General features: G+C 41.3%; 1 protein-coding gene across 1 annotated transcript; it reads left to right on the top strand.

Moving 5' to 3' along the window:
• The first annotated feature begins 31 nt into the window (after window positions 1-31).
• LOC112575231 (glutamine synthetase-like) lies at window positions 32-13,848 on the top strand. The gene is made up of 10 exons (XM_025256932.1): window positions 32-107; window positions 1,097-1,317; window positions 1,584-1,748; window positions 2,444-2,596; window positions 2,851-2,978; window positions 3,424-3,623; window positions 3,987-4,167; window positions 4,504-6,320; window positions 9,251-9,445; window positions 9,870-13,848. The coding sequence occupies exons 2-8, from the start codon at window positions 1,113-1,115 to the stop codon at window positions 4,660-4,662; spliced, it is 1,191 nt and encodes a 396-aa protein (XP_025112717.1). The 5' UTR covers window positions 32-107; window positions 1,097-1,112; the 3' UTR covers window positions 4,663-6,320; window positions 9,251-9,445; window positions 9,870-13,848.
• Window positions 13,849-14,285: the final 437 nt, after the last annotated feature.

The following is a 14,285-nucleotide window of genomic DNA, read 5'->3' as shown; positions in this document are numbered from 1 at the left end:
GCAGTGAATGATAAGCCTTTCATTTCTCGAGAATGCATTTTAGTGTTTATAAAAGGAGAATAGAATATAGCAGCACGCAATTGAACTCTCGATTTACGACAAGGACGGTAAGTCTATAGTTCTTTTAATTTACACAGTCCCACGGCTTTGAACTTAGTGGAGAGTGTGAACTGTTCAGCAAGCACCATAAACTCCTCTCAGTAACTGGTTAGCAAGTGTTCAGCACTTATCCGCAAGTTAAAGAATACGTAAAATGAAACTTAAAGAGATTAAGTACAAAATAATGTATTTTGAATAAAAAAAATGCATGAAAATTTATTGTTAATGTAAAATGGTAGTAAACTGCAATCTTGCAATCATTTTTACGGGACCACCGCCGTATCGTTGAGACGATGGTATTGCAAAATTAGCAAGTGTTTGTCAGAAATGTATAGAGTATGATGTAGCTAATTATATATTGAGAGATTTGTATCAAAATTTATTCAGATCTCTGCTTTATTGATGGAGCAAAGACCTTAGATTATATTTGACTGAAGCTACTCGATCCTCTGTATCATATTAGTGGACTTTCATTTCTTTTTCTGTAGCGCCAGCACGACTTTATATGAGTGGACGCGATTTCTCTCTCTCTCTCACATTCACGCGGACGCATATAAGTCAGAGACAACTACAGAGAAAATCTTTTGAAGTATTATCCTGAATTTGTTATGCATTTCTATGGCTTGGTCTAATCTTTTATCTTTTGGTCATTTGCTTTCTATTTTGTCCTATTTGTAGTAGTCAAGTGAATATATGTTGGGTCATCTGCACTTCTCTGTTCTTTCAACTTCTTTCTCACCGTCCCCTACGTGTGTGTGTATATATGATATCTTTTTGTTGTTCTTTTTGTACGTGACGGTGGACTTCACATGTTGGTTTCGTTAATGTTACAGGAACAATGTGTTTACTTTCTTTGAGCACGTTGCCGATCGTGGTACTATGGCAAGTTTTTACTGAACAGTCGTAACAAATTAGGTAAACATACCTCAATATTCGACAATATGAGCGCAGTTAAGAAGGAAGTACTGTAAGTCATTTATAGTATGTATTTTGTCAGATCCAGATAATCAAAGATGTCTTTGATCAGCACCACTTACCCATTAGGCTCCAACAAGCAGTTGCTGCAGCACTACCTGACACTACCCCAGGAGGGTCCCACAGAACCCGAGCGGAAGTCCGGCTACCCCGTACAGCTCGAGTACATCTGGATCGACTCCACGGGGCAGACGCTTCGGAGCAAATGTAGGACTGAGTATAAGGTGCCTGCAGGGCCTGGAGGTATACATGTTTATTGGGATGATTGTGTTTGTGTGAGAGAGAGAAAGAGAGAGTGTATAAGACAGGAAGAATCAGTTTGTACCTCATGTACGTACTACGTGTTTATAATTTTGATCTTTTAATATTTTTAATTTTCTTGTCATCTTCGTCGATGAGTACATATTATGATTATACTTTGTAATATCTTTCCCTCCCTCTCATACCCATTTTTTTCGCGGCACAAATGTTTCTTGTGTTCTTATTTAACTAATAAGAGTTTTTTTCAGAGTGCTTGACCTGGAATTATGATGGGTCAAGCACTGGGCAAGCTGACCCCAAATCCTCAGACACTTTTATTAAGCCTGTGGCCATCTACCCGGACCCTTTTAGACGTGGACCCAACAAGCTGGTGTTATGTGAGGTGCTTGACTGCGAGAATCGCAAACCTGTGGGTAAGTTTGACACCTTTGTAACCACATCTGGCCTCATTATATATATATTACAGATACCAAATTTCCTTGTAAATTACATGAGCACACAAAAAAACTCGATAACTCTACACAACAAACACTATTTCCTCGTACCGCAGGACAAAAAGAAGTATAATCATGAACAAAATGAACCAAATCACACCAAACTGGATCCTTTATGTTGATAAACCAAAGTGTATTGTTAAAAATAAATAGAAATATAATTATATGGGGATATGGCACTATGCTATTACTCCACAGGGCCAATGGAAAATCTGGTACCTTATGTTAATTAGGCGTATCCATAAACGTTAATGACCCCTCTGAGTGCACTTTTAAGCATGTGCTTTGAGAATAAAATAACATTTCGAGAAACTCTTTTATACTGAGCTAAGCCACGTGGCCTAAAAAAAGAAAAAAAAAAGAAAGAAAAGAAAGCACTTACAGGTATTTAAAGATCTGAGACTTTCAAAAACACATTTCAAAATATCAAACGCTATAAATCAAAAGTGGCTGGCCATTTGTTTCCTCTACATAGTAACATTGTGTGCTGCTTTATTGTAATAAATACAAATATTTCCATTCTTCCTGTACTGCGTATTGTTTTAATGTGACATATTTTGTTGAATCTGCAAATTGTTTGCTAAAAACCACCCACTCTCTTTTTTAATTCTCAGAATCAAACAGACGGGCTTCCTGTAAACGTGTTATGGATGACCCCAGGGTGAAGGTCCAGGAACCGTGGTTCGGCATTGAGCAGGAGTACACTTTGTTAGACATGGAAAAGTATCCCCTAGGGTGGCCACGGAACGGATATCCGGCACCTCAGGGTAAAAATTTTGATGTAACTGGGTCCTGAATTTCCAGTACTTATTTAGAAGAGTTCTGTTCCTCGGTCTTTCTTAAGTCAGTGACAATACCTGCGTTTACGATTTACGACTGCAACTATCTTATGTCAACATTACTGTATAATATGAGGAAGTACGGAACAATAATTAACACATAAAAATCAATAACTGTGGGGCCAGCAACAATCGAACATTTTAGAATAAACCTAATAGTAAAAGCAATGACGGTGTGGCAGGTCCCTACTACTGTGGTATCGGCCCCACCCTTATTCACGGCCGTGATGTGGCGGAGGCGCACTACCGGGCCTGCATGTACTGCGGCATCAAGATCAGCGGCATCAACGCCGAGGTCATGCCTTCGCAGGTCAGTCGTGTCAACGCTACTTTCTCCCCACACCCACCTAACTTTCTAGTTCTCTTGGTCTTTTTCATACTCTGGGAAAATTTTTTTCCAGTTACCTGATCCAAAACTAGTGCCAATTCGGCTGATCATTCCAAAAACAAATTGGAAACTTCCAGACTTTAATCTGCAAAGCCCCTGTTTCACTGTCAAAAATTTCACCATACTGTGTGTTGCATATAGAACACTTAATAAAAGCTTTATTTTACATAAGATAAGGGGATGCTGGTGGGGGTGGTGGTGGAAGTGGGTGGATGGGTTTGTGTGTGTAAGGAGGAGGGGAATAGATTGTGTTTTACGTCGAGTCAGCAATGCTATATCACAGCCAGTCAACCAGCCCTGTAAATACCTTCTGTGGAATTTTATGGAAAATTATTTGTTCTTAAAGAAACAAAATATTTGATTGCAGTGGGAGTTCCAGGTAGGACCATGCGAGAGTATAGAGATGGGCGACCAGCTGTGGGTGGCGCGCTACCTTCTTCATCGCATCGCCGAGGACTTTGGCTGCAGTGTCACCCTTGACCCAAAGCCCATGTACGGCAACTGGAACGGCGCCGGCGCTCACTGTAACTTCAGCACCAAGACGATGAGGGAGCTTAAAGGATTAATGTCAGCTTAAGTCTTAATCATTTCTTTTCTACTGTCTATAGAGACCTTATTCGCGAAGCCTTTTAGTCGACCGAGTCAGAGCGAGTAAAACCCCGTAGTAAAGGTCTCAAGGCAAATTTAATAAAATCATTTTATCAGCCGGTAATTTATCTTAAGAAGCACCACTGTTTGGCATACACAGTTTTTATTGAAAACAAAATCTGAGTAGCAAATACCATAAAACGAAACGTGCGCACGTGACAGCACAATATTAATGCTTTCTGCACATGGAAATATTTGTAGGCATATATATATATTTAACTCCAGGCTAAGTGCTCAGTCCAAAGCCACCTAAACATTAATCAAGCATTTGTCTTTATGTAGAGACATCCATGAAGCCATAGAGAAGTTGAAATTACGAATTCCGGAACACATCAGGGTGTACGACGCTCACGAAGGGGAGGACAATAAGAAGCGTCTGACTGGTATGAACGAGACATGCAAGATCGATGAGTTCCGGTGGGGTGTGGCCGACAGGACTGCCAGCGTTCGCATCCCCAGACAGGTGAGATACACGCATTTCACGCACGACCAGATACATACAGGACTAATCATTGAGGGACAAACAAACAAAACAACGGCGAGATAAATACTTGTCTTTTACAAAAGAAATTTGATAGAACAGATGAAAGCTGGACAAACATGTGACATATTTTTATTTGACGGACAGGAAGAAATTTACTTAAATCGGTCTCATAATCGCTAGGCAATTGCAGTAATTTGTTTCACGAATTTTTTTAACGAATAAACTTGAAGCCTGAAATCTTACAAATGCAAAAATAATTATAAAACGTTTGTGCGTGTATTTTATGTTTTGGTATGTGTTGTCTGTGGTCTGCAGGTGAATTTGGACGGCTGCGGCTACCTGGAGGAGCGACGACCTGCCGCCAATGCTGACCCGTACGCCGTGACTGAGATGATGGTCCGCACTATAATTCTGGATGAAGGGTTGGAGAATATAGAAAACACAGATGACTCAATCTCTTTATATTCCAATTAATCTGTGGAATATATAAACTTTGGGAGGGTGGAAATGAAACCAACAATCGGAACCTCTACTGGATGTTTTATATTATGTCTATTATTTCTACATCATCAATCAGATCATACACATGATGTTTTTGGTGTACCCTTCTAGAATCATGACTTGTAACATCAGCTGCGATCACTATAAACCAAACTCTGTCGAAAGACGAAAGCAGCAAAGATTGAAGAGGAGCTAAAATGTCATATTTAGGAATGTGCTTGCATGTTCACCATATCTAAGGTGACCAGACGTCCCGATTTAGGCGGGACAGTCCCGCTTTTGACCTCGTGTCCCACCTGTTCATAAAATGTCCGGGCGGCTAGTTTGTTTGTTGTTTTTTTTTTTTAATTTCTATTTGGTTATCATTGACATACATGCATACCACATAATTCCTCATCAATAATATTCCCACTCAAAGGGTTAATTTCCCCTGTCATCGCACAGTTCTGGTACCACTTACATTTCCCACAATTCACTTCACCGCTCAGCAGGCCGTGACGATATACGAAGCGGAACTACATACCCTTGTTCATTGCCCCCGTGATGGAAAAGGGTAATGCAGCGAGGAGAGTTGATACTGCTCTCTCTCTCTCACACACACAAAGCTAGCCCCCAGAAAAAAATGCGGTCTTTAACACCTCATTCCTCAAACGACCTAAAAAAAAAGGTCAGGGAGCGACCTTTACCTTTAGGTGGGGGCAGGCATTGTATGCCCTATTGCCCTATCAAATAAAAATCCTAACCTACATGCATTCACCTTCCCATTGATGTGTCCTCAGATTTCCCTGGTCCATTGAACGCTTGACCTACATTCACTCGGCACCAGATGGAGTGAGGGACGACAGTGAGAGAGCGAATGAGTTTTGCTCACACACGCGTGCTAGCGATGGCTGAATGGGTGGAGGTGGTGGCAGCAGGAGGCGAACGGGACAGGGAGGGGAGCAGCTGTCGATGGCATGCGCAGCCGCATCGCCAAATAAGGAGAAAAGCGGAGAGACAGACAGACATGATAATAAGCCTCGACTGTCGGCTCGGGACGATTCCATCAGGCAACCCGACTGCCTCTCCTCCCTCTTCAGGATTCTCGTTTGCTGTTCCATCGCGATTATGGCTTTCAGAGAAAAGCGTGTTTTTATTGTCATTATATCCTAGTTGGTGAAAGCAATGCAAGCGACTCGATCTCTCCTTCCATGGTGCGTTCTTGCGAGGGCCTCTACCTCGTAGTCACGTGAGAGGATGGACGGATACGTGCCTCTTGGTTTGTTTTGCAGAAAGCTTGGTCATTCGGTTCAGATCTTGATTTTCACCTGCTTTGGAAAATGACGTTTGGCTGCTACATCCCTCGTGGCATGAAGTCGCGTGCGCCTCTCACCCTCTTCCCGTCACCACCCGAAGTGCAGCAAAGGGTGCGTCGTCCCACCGAACAAAGCGTTGCCTAGCGATACGCGCTGTTCCAAGAACAGCCCGCCGTTCCGACAGTTAGCACTCGCCCCTCCCCACATGCAAAACCATGCAGCCAGCGACCCCCTTCGTGACGGACCGCGTGTAGAAAAGGTCATGGTGACGAGCAACAGGACCAGTAGCTTCCACCAACACAGCGAACTTGATTCACTGAAGCAGGAACGAGGCAGGTAACGAATGTATCATAATATTTTCCGGCTATGATGGAACCGTATCCAGGTTGCAAGGGATGATAAAATTAGGATATCGAGAACAGGAAGCTGAGGCCATTTCTTCTTCTTGCAGAGAAGAGAGGTGGTGCGGTAGCTGTGAGGTCTAGCATTAGCTCGGTACTTCTCCTGACACCAGTAGCCTTCGAATATATATATAGTTTGACTAATTGCCATGAAAGCTTGCAGATACTGCAGACAGCTTAGGAAATTTGTGGTCTGAGTAAGAGATCGTTTGTTCAGACAGGAATATATCGATAAAAATATATTTCTCATTTCTCAGTTATTTGTTAAATGTATTTTTGTCGATACACAAATTATAACATCTTGAACCGTTTAAGCTATTATGTTCATCTGTTATCTTTTTCAAACATTAAAGATTTTTTTCAAAATGTTGATTTTTTGATCAGTAAAGAATTTACTTTGTAAGTAAAAATTAAAAATAAATATTATGTTATTTAAAATGCATGATGATCTGATTCCTATAGTGGGAAAAAAAGAAGCTCATGTTAGAATCAGAGTACTTAAACATTACAGATGTCAATTAAAGTTACCTTGAAACCTGTACACTACTATATATTTAGTACATCAAACCACAGAAAATTTGAAACCAGATCCATTCTTCCTGCTACTGACAAGATTATATCTTTCCCTCATTGGTAATCGATGGGACTACTCAAAGAGAACGATCACACACAATTCCACTTTATTTATATGGCTTCATTGTTGGCAGTGCTGTAGTTCTGTTTTGCCGTTGTACTCATTTGTTTTCGAATTGAAAGCATAAAATTAATATATATATATTGAATGTAAACATCCTCGTTAGAATTCGCTGAATTTTTTTCACGCCCGGAAGGCTGTACTAATTACCAGCTGTTTTATTTATAGATTTTTGTGTGTGTTTTGTATAATGATTTCCTTTCAAAAGGGAAGAGAGGGTCTTTCTTTGTTGCCCAGTTGTGACAGAGATAAAAAAAAAAAAAAAAAGGCGCGATGTCAGCGCAACCTTAACCGCAGCAACTCTCGCTCGCTGCGCGCGCGGTCAGGCGAAGCTTATATTTGCATTTCGCCTGGGAGAGAGAGAGAAACACTTCAACCACGCAAGCAGGTCGACCCACATTCGCTCGGGAGGTGAAAAAGGCTGGCGAACAGGATAAATGCAAACTGATGAAAGGGCTAGAGGTATGAGACAGTGATCTACAACTGTACCTCATTAGGTAACGTGCTAGAAGATAAGTAGAAAAAAAGCCCGTGAGGCTCTCTCTCACTCTGTCACTCTCTCACTCTCTTGCGGTACTCGCGCACTGAAGCCAGACAGCTACTGCACCACAATAATTTATTTGGAAAATGAGCTTGCTGAGCTTTCTCGCTGTCTACGAAATTAGCACCGCCATTTCACTCGGTATGTTCTTTGCTATATTTATCCCTTTAAAAAAATATGAAAAGGTTAATGATGAAAATGGTTTGTTGGCTCAGCTGGATGAAGGATGTGGCACTTCTAGTCTAACTGGCCTTGGCATTGTGAGTAGGCTCTTGTTGCTGTCGGCGCCTTCAAATATCCTTCTGTTCCGCATCCTGTCTAATCGATCAGTCCGCGAACAGCTATTTTTTTTCCCCGAAAGTACCTTTATTCTAATGACACTGGCTCTCTCTGGAATGTTGTCGACAAGTGTTATCCGTTTGAGAGAACGACTCGTGTTGCATGGCCGCCATTGCAGCTGGAGTCGAACCAGCATGCACTGGTAACGAGCTACTGCTTTCTAAAAATGGTTTAGGGAAAGAATTTTCTACAAAAAGGCAAAGAAAAAAACCCCTTAAGCTGCTGCATAAGACTTATTTTCTGGATCTTTGGATTAATGTGTGAGAGCTATATACTCTCTTGTGTGTGTGTGTGAGGGAGATGGAGAGTGCATTCATGTTTGTAAATGTATGTATTCATGTGTATATGTGTATTTATGTGTGTACATGTATGTATTTATACATATGTCAGAGTCTGTAGGTGTGTATGTGCCTGTACAGGCAGTCCTCGAGTTACGACGCTGCTCCGTTCCTACTTCGCGTCTTAAACCGAATTTCGCTGTAAGTCGGAACATACGTACATACTGTATCCTAACAGTAATTATCAAAAAACACATAAAATAGTTTAATAATGAAATGAAACACAAAGTTCGCGTTAGGACGTTTACGACCGAAGGCTTTATAGTTTATACAGTCAATGGGAGATGTAACCACAAAACATCGTAACTCGGGGCTGACGCAACCCGAGGACTGCCTGTATATGTATGTAGGCAGGTGTCCATATGTATGCAACTATTATATAGGTGTATGCACGAATGAATATGTATTAATTTGTTAGTGTCTGAATAGGTAAGTCCATGATATATTTATTTTTGTGCACATGTGTGTATGAGTCGATTGGTTTCCCGATCCGTGTGTGTGAACAAACCGACTGTAACGAACCCGCCGGGTTCAAAACCAGAAAAACAAGGCCGAAGCTAGTAATAAAAACATTACAGAGGGGCAGCGTTCGCCCTGGGGCGATACCAGGATGTGTACAAAAGGGTTATGAATGTTTACTCCCCCAGGTATTAACTAAGCCTGGGAATCGGGTAGCTTACGTAAGGGGGACCGCCACCCGTTTGTTTTCTTTCCACCGACTGGACACCGGTGCTGAATGAGGGAGCTAGACAGGTGTAGCGACAGTCGGGGGCTGGTATGAGGTGGTAGTTAGGTCATAGATGTGGTCACGATAGAGTTAGGACAAGTTGATGTAAGTCAGAGGGGCCACGTGGTCCAGTGGTATATAGGCTAGGACAGAGCTGTAGTCGAGGTTTTTTCCTCGTGTTCCAGTAGAGGCTTCCGTGTCCTGATCCATGTTCTCATCTGTGCAGACGACCAACATGACTGATAAGAATTCCAACCATCTTGAAGTGACAGTCCGACGAGCACTGAAAGGGGACAAAACTGCTGTCTTAGAAGCAGCCTCGGGCGCATTCCATGGCTTTGATTATCTCCCTTACTCCTACGATCACGTGATTGAAGATCCTAACCATGTTTACTTTCTGGCAGAGGTCGACGGTGAAGTGGTAAGTGGTACGCCGGGCAAATGGAGTAAGATTCTCGTACGACCATTGTGTCCATAATGTTTATGATAGAGAGAGAGAATCAAATTCTCTGTACAATGTGCAGACTAGTGCGAATATTTAAATTTTCTTTTAAGAGCGAGCTTCAGAGGCTTGTGTGACGGTGTCTAACGACTTTTTTTTTTTTTGGCAGTTTGCGCAGCAGTAAACTAATTGTATTAAATGAGCATTGAAAATAAACAAGGTGTCATCTGTCCACAACTGTCACTTTTACTAGTAATTATTTCCCTTTAGGCCAGGATGCGAACAACACAGGTTTGCCTCCTCAAGGTTCTAGAGCACATCACCAAAATTTCTTCTTGCAGTCAACGTCTGAGATTTTAGTGCAGGTGAACAGTTATTTTTCTTCTCGTGGTCATTTTTCCAGGTAGGCTTCTACGGCGGCTGTCTCACGGACGGAGGTCAAACTTTGACCCTAAGGTCCGCTCGGATAAAGGCGGAGTTTCGGAATCGCCGTATCCTGATCCACATTCTGCGCGCCATCTACAGAGAGTTTGCGACCCGCCAGAGGGCGCCAGTTGACGTCTTTTTCTCCATGAACAACCTTTCAGCATTGGTCTCGAAGCCGAGGTTACAAGCATCCTGTAACATCCTTTTTCGAAGGGTAAAACCCATGGACAGCAGCCACTGTATTGTCAGACATCTTGGTTGTTTCCTTAGTAGATACTGCAACGATGCTTTCAGTGTGATACATGTATTTTATGCCACAATGGCCTGGTCCCACACATTTAAAATAAATCCAAAGCTCTTGTGGGCTTCATTTTTCATTAAATGTTTAGGTGCAAAGCACATTTTTCCTAAATCTGTTATTTGAAAAATAATTGCACCCCACTATCTGAAAAGAAAAATAATTTGTGCAAAAATAAATTGCTCATCGGATTTTTTTTAATGATAGATGATAAATCTATCTTTTTATGTCAGTAGTACACTTGATTGATTAGTAACTATATTAAAGAATACTTATAATGATGAGGACAATAATAATAATTTCATTCTTTGCACTCAGTAATATTTATATCTACCTGAGTTTGTAAACAATATACACGGATACAGTCATGTAGTATTTAGTAGCTTGGACATCAGTGAGCTCATCGTCACAGTCGTCATTCTTCGTCACTCCTCCTTCTAAAAATGTAAACTTGTAAAATTGTAAATACTATTATTTTCGATGCAGGATTTTCTCATTTTCACGACAGTAGCTACAGGGCTCTCGCTGCAGTCATTCGGCCATGCCAACGACCAACCGGAAGAGGCCGTGACGGAACTGGACGTGGACAGCTTCTTCCGGTTCATGGGCTTCCTGGACGAGGCTGGCCGCGCCTACCTCTTTCCAGAAGGCTACTTTCTCGTGGGCGGCTGGCACTTTCGCCTGATACCCGAGAACCGCGAGACTATAAAGAAGCTGGGTACCTTCATCTCGGTGAGCGACTCGCTGTTGGGGAGGTCGCCAGCAGGGGATGATGCTGTCCGCCTGCTCCCACTGCACTATGACCGGCGCCGTCTGCACCACCACCCACATCTTCGGGGACCCTGATGACGCCAGCTTGGCGCCGCACCTCCGGCGCCTGGTCACGTGGGTGGGTAGGCAGGTGGCGCGGCACGGGCTGGAGGAGGATGAAGAGAGGCTGTTCCGCATCTCTTTCTGCACAAAGCGTGTGGATGCCAGCAATATATTCCAGCAGTTCGGCTTCGCTGAGAAACCGATGTCTTCTGCCATGCAGAAGGTGTATTTTCAGCAAGACTTTGACTCTCTCGCAACTATCTGAGGCGACATGAAGGGGTTTGATGCAATGGATTCACTGTTTGTTTTTTTTTCTTTTTTAATGCAAAACGTTTGCTGATAATTGTTGTCAAGATGGCTTCCTAAAGAAATACATAGATAGTGTGCTGATGTCTTGCATCTACAAAAATAGTGGAAGGTCAGAGTTCAAGATCGCCTTCCTCTTTGCGTGGTCGCTGAGCCATATACATTTCGTTTCCCCTACAGTCCTGAGACACAGTTTCTTGACCTTTTACAAAGATTTTCAATGCTTGGTTTATTTTTTGGCTTTTTTTGCAGCAAATACTTTTTAATGTAAACTTTAGCTTAATTTTTGGTGAGTAATACTTTTCACTGTAACCATTTATGGCAAGATTGTGTGGCAAGTACTTTGAACACGGCTTTGAGATGCTGAGTAATTGTGCACGTACACAGCACCGTCTAGCTTTTTTCTTTCTCTACAAAATTAAAAAAATCGAGTATGAATAGCTTCGGGCGATTGAAAAATCTGACACTACTAGATATAGCATTTCAGAAACATCCATGGGAAAGCCGGCAAACAGTATCTGCAGTGTGCAGTGGTCATTATTTATTCTTGCTGCAGGATCATGCAATGTAAATATGTAATCATCTCTGCTTGTAGCAGAGGTGTGCAGTGTGAATGTGTCATGCTCATTATTTCTTTTTCCGACAGAATGATGTGGGTTGAAGTCGTAAGCATTTATGCTTGAACCATGAAGTATAGAATCGGTATTATTTCTTCTTGCGATGGAATTATGCATTTAAAATTCGTAAATATTTCTGCTCTTGTGGCAGTGTAAACATGTCTGTACTTTTGACTGCTGCAAGAGGAATTTATGTATTCATTTTCAGGAACGAGATTGTGCTTAAAGGACTATAGTAGATTGCAATGTTTTTAAATGATCGACAAAAGCCCAGTGCAAGATATTATTTCTACATAAATGGATGAATATTCCCTTTCTGTTCTTAAGATACACGCCTACAAAAGAGGTAAACAACACAGAGGTCAGAATAGAGCACTTGTCAGGGCTAGGGAACACCTGTGAATATAAACTGATCAGGTATATCATGAAATACAGTGTTAAACTTTATTCTGTAGAGGGTGGTGCTTGAAGGCGTGTATGCCGATAACCAAAGAGGAGTATTCACATAGATTTTGAGGAATAGTATATTACACTGGGTCTTACCCAATCATTACAAAAAGTGTACCTTGCTAGTCCTTTAACAATACAATTGATACCAGGCTAATGTACGCCACACAATATGCAATTCTTACCTACTGACACCTGGCGGCGTGCGTTGTAGAACGTCTCCAGGTGCAGGGCGAGAAAGCGATGTGCATGAGGTTGCATGAATAATGAAACAACTAGAACAGCTTTGCACCTGTTACAGACTAGCTAGGATTTTATCGTGGGTGCCTCGAAACATTTTGCCTACAAGTTCGCTTTCCTGCGGTTGTGAAGATTTAACCTGTTTCTGAAAAATGTGTGTGTGAGGGTGGTGGTGTGTGTGAGGGTGGTGGTGGGTGAGGGTGTTCAAGTTTTAGTTGTAGAATAGCCTTCCTTCTTACCTGGATAAACTTGTAAAATATCAGACTACTTTTTCTTTTTTTATGTAAGTCTAAAACTGCCATGGCTAGGTTTCTTTGTGTGTGTGTGTGTGAACTACACAAATGTGTGCGTATGTCTATCTACATCCGTAAGCATCTCTCGGCGTTACCATCAGTCATTTTGCATCTATGCATCCAGGGTTACGCCACCTCGAAGGTAAACGAGAGAATAAGAGAGAAAGATATTCTGTCAGAAGTGTAGTGGCTGGAGTTCTGTGTCACTATGTCTAGGACATGTACTCTTTTATTTTCCGCTGAGCGGAAGTTATGTCCACGGTTAGCTCAACTACTCGAGAGCTAAACATCTTTTGTTTAGTCATTGTCATTGACTTTCTGCTGAGATTACCAAAACAAAAACAAAAAAAAAAAAAACAAAACAAAACAAAAAAAAAAAACAAAAAAAAACAAAAAACAAAAAAAAAAAAAACCAACCCAAAACATAAAAGAGCCACACTCTTCTCGATACCAGGAGAGGGGCAGAGGGAGAAATAGTTACCATCGCTTCTTTGAAAAAATCTTAGGGAAGAGTATGACAAGTTTTTAGTGAGGGAAAAAAAATTGTATTTAGCTAAAGAAAAAGACTTTTTACATATATTTAAAGGATTTTTCTTTTTTACAGAAAAAAGCAAGTCATTTTCGAGTTAACAGCTTATAGCCTTTGTATTGATATGTGCAATGCTTGTTCACAGGTATAATCTCAATGTTATTCTTATTTAACTAGCATTTCCTAGCAGTGTTCCTTGATCACAACTTTTGAAGAAAGTTCACGACAGCTTTGTTTATGAAGCACTGAATTGTTACAGGTTGAATTTACGAAGTTATAAAATTTATGATATATGGTACCACAGCTCATACACTGTGATGCACTTTTAAGCTCCTTTGTTTGGCAATATAATGCAGTTTGTAAACAAATCTTTTTGCCATGTTACGCTCGAAATAAACTTTTGCGAAAACATTGTCAAAAATTATTGATTGTGATTGTCGTTGGCCAAACCTTTTTTTGAAAGTGAAATAAGATTATTATAGTGAGATTAGAAAACATATTTCTGTCTCCTGTTTCTGTTGAGAAGAAGCGAGCGATAAATCTTCGTTGTTTTAATTTTTAAAGAATGCAATCTCTGCTTCTTTCTCTCAAATATGGATGAACTTACCTATGACTCACACCGATTTTTTTTTTTTTATCTGCTGTTTTATGTACAAGACACGTGGCTCTTAGTATATCGGGTAAGGGGGACATCTATATGTGTCTTGCAGTGAGGTGCACAGGTATACTCTGCTCACATTCTGCCTTTCTTTCCTTCTTATTCTGTAATAGAGGCTCGTCTCCGTGTACAACAGGCCGAGCGGTCTCCAGATATTTTGTAATGTATATATCAGGAGATATCAAGGAATTA

Source organism: Pomacea canaliculata, linkage group LG11 (assembly GCF_003073045.1).
Source record: "Pomacea canaliculata isolate SZHN2017 linkage group LG11, ASM307304v1, whole genome shotgun sequence".
Taxonomy (NCBI): domain Eukaryota; kingdom Metazoa; phylum Mollusca; class Gastropoda; order Architaenioglossa; family Ampullariidae; genus Pomacea; species Pomacea canaliculata.
This window is presented reverse-complemented; position numbering and strand designations above follow the sequence as displayed.

Bases quoted from the DNA above. Each gene is read 5' to 3' on its own strand.
- LOC112575231 (XM_025256932.1), top strand. From the start codon at position 1,113: ATGTCTTTGATCAGCACCACTTACCCATTAGGCTCCAACAAGCAGTTG. The intron at 1,318-1,583 runs GTATACATGTTT...AGTTTTTTTCAG, and splicing joins GGTGCCTGCAGGGCCTGGAG to AGTGCTTGACCTGGAATTAT. The intron at 3,624-3,986 runs GTCAGCTTAAGT...GTCTTTATGTAG, and splicing joins AGGGAGCTTAAAGGATTAAT to AGACATCCATGAAGCCATAG.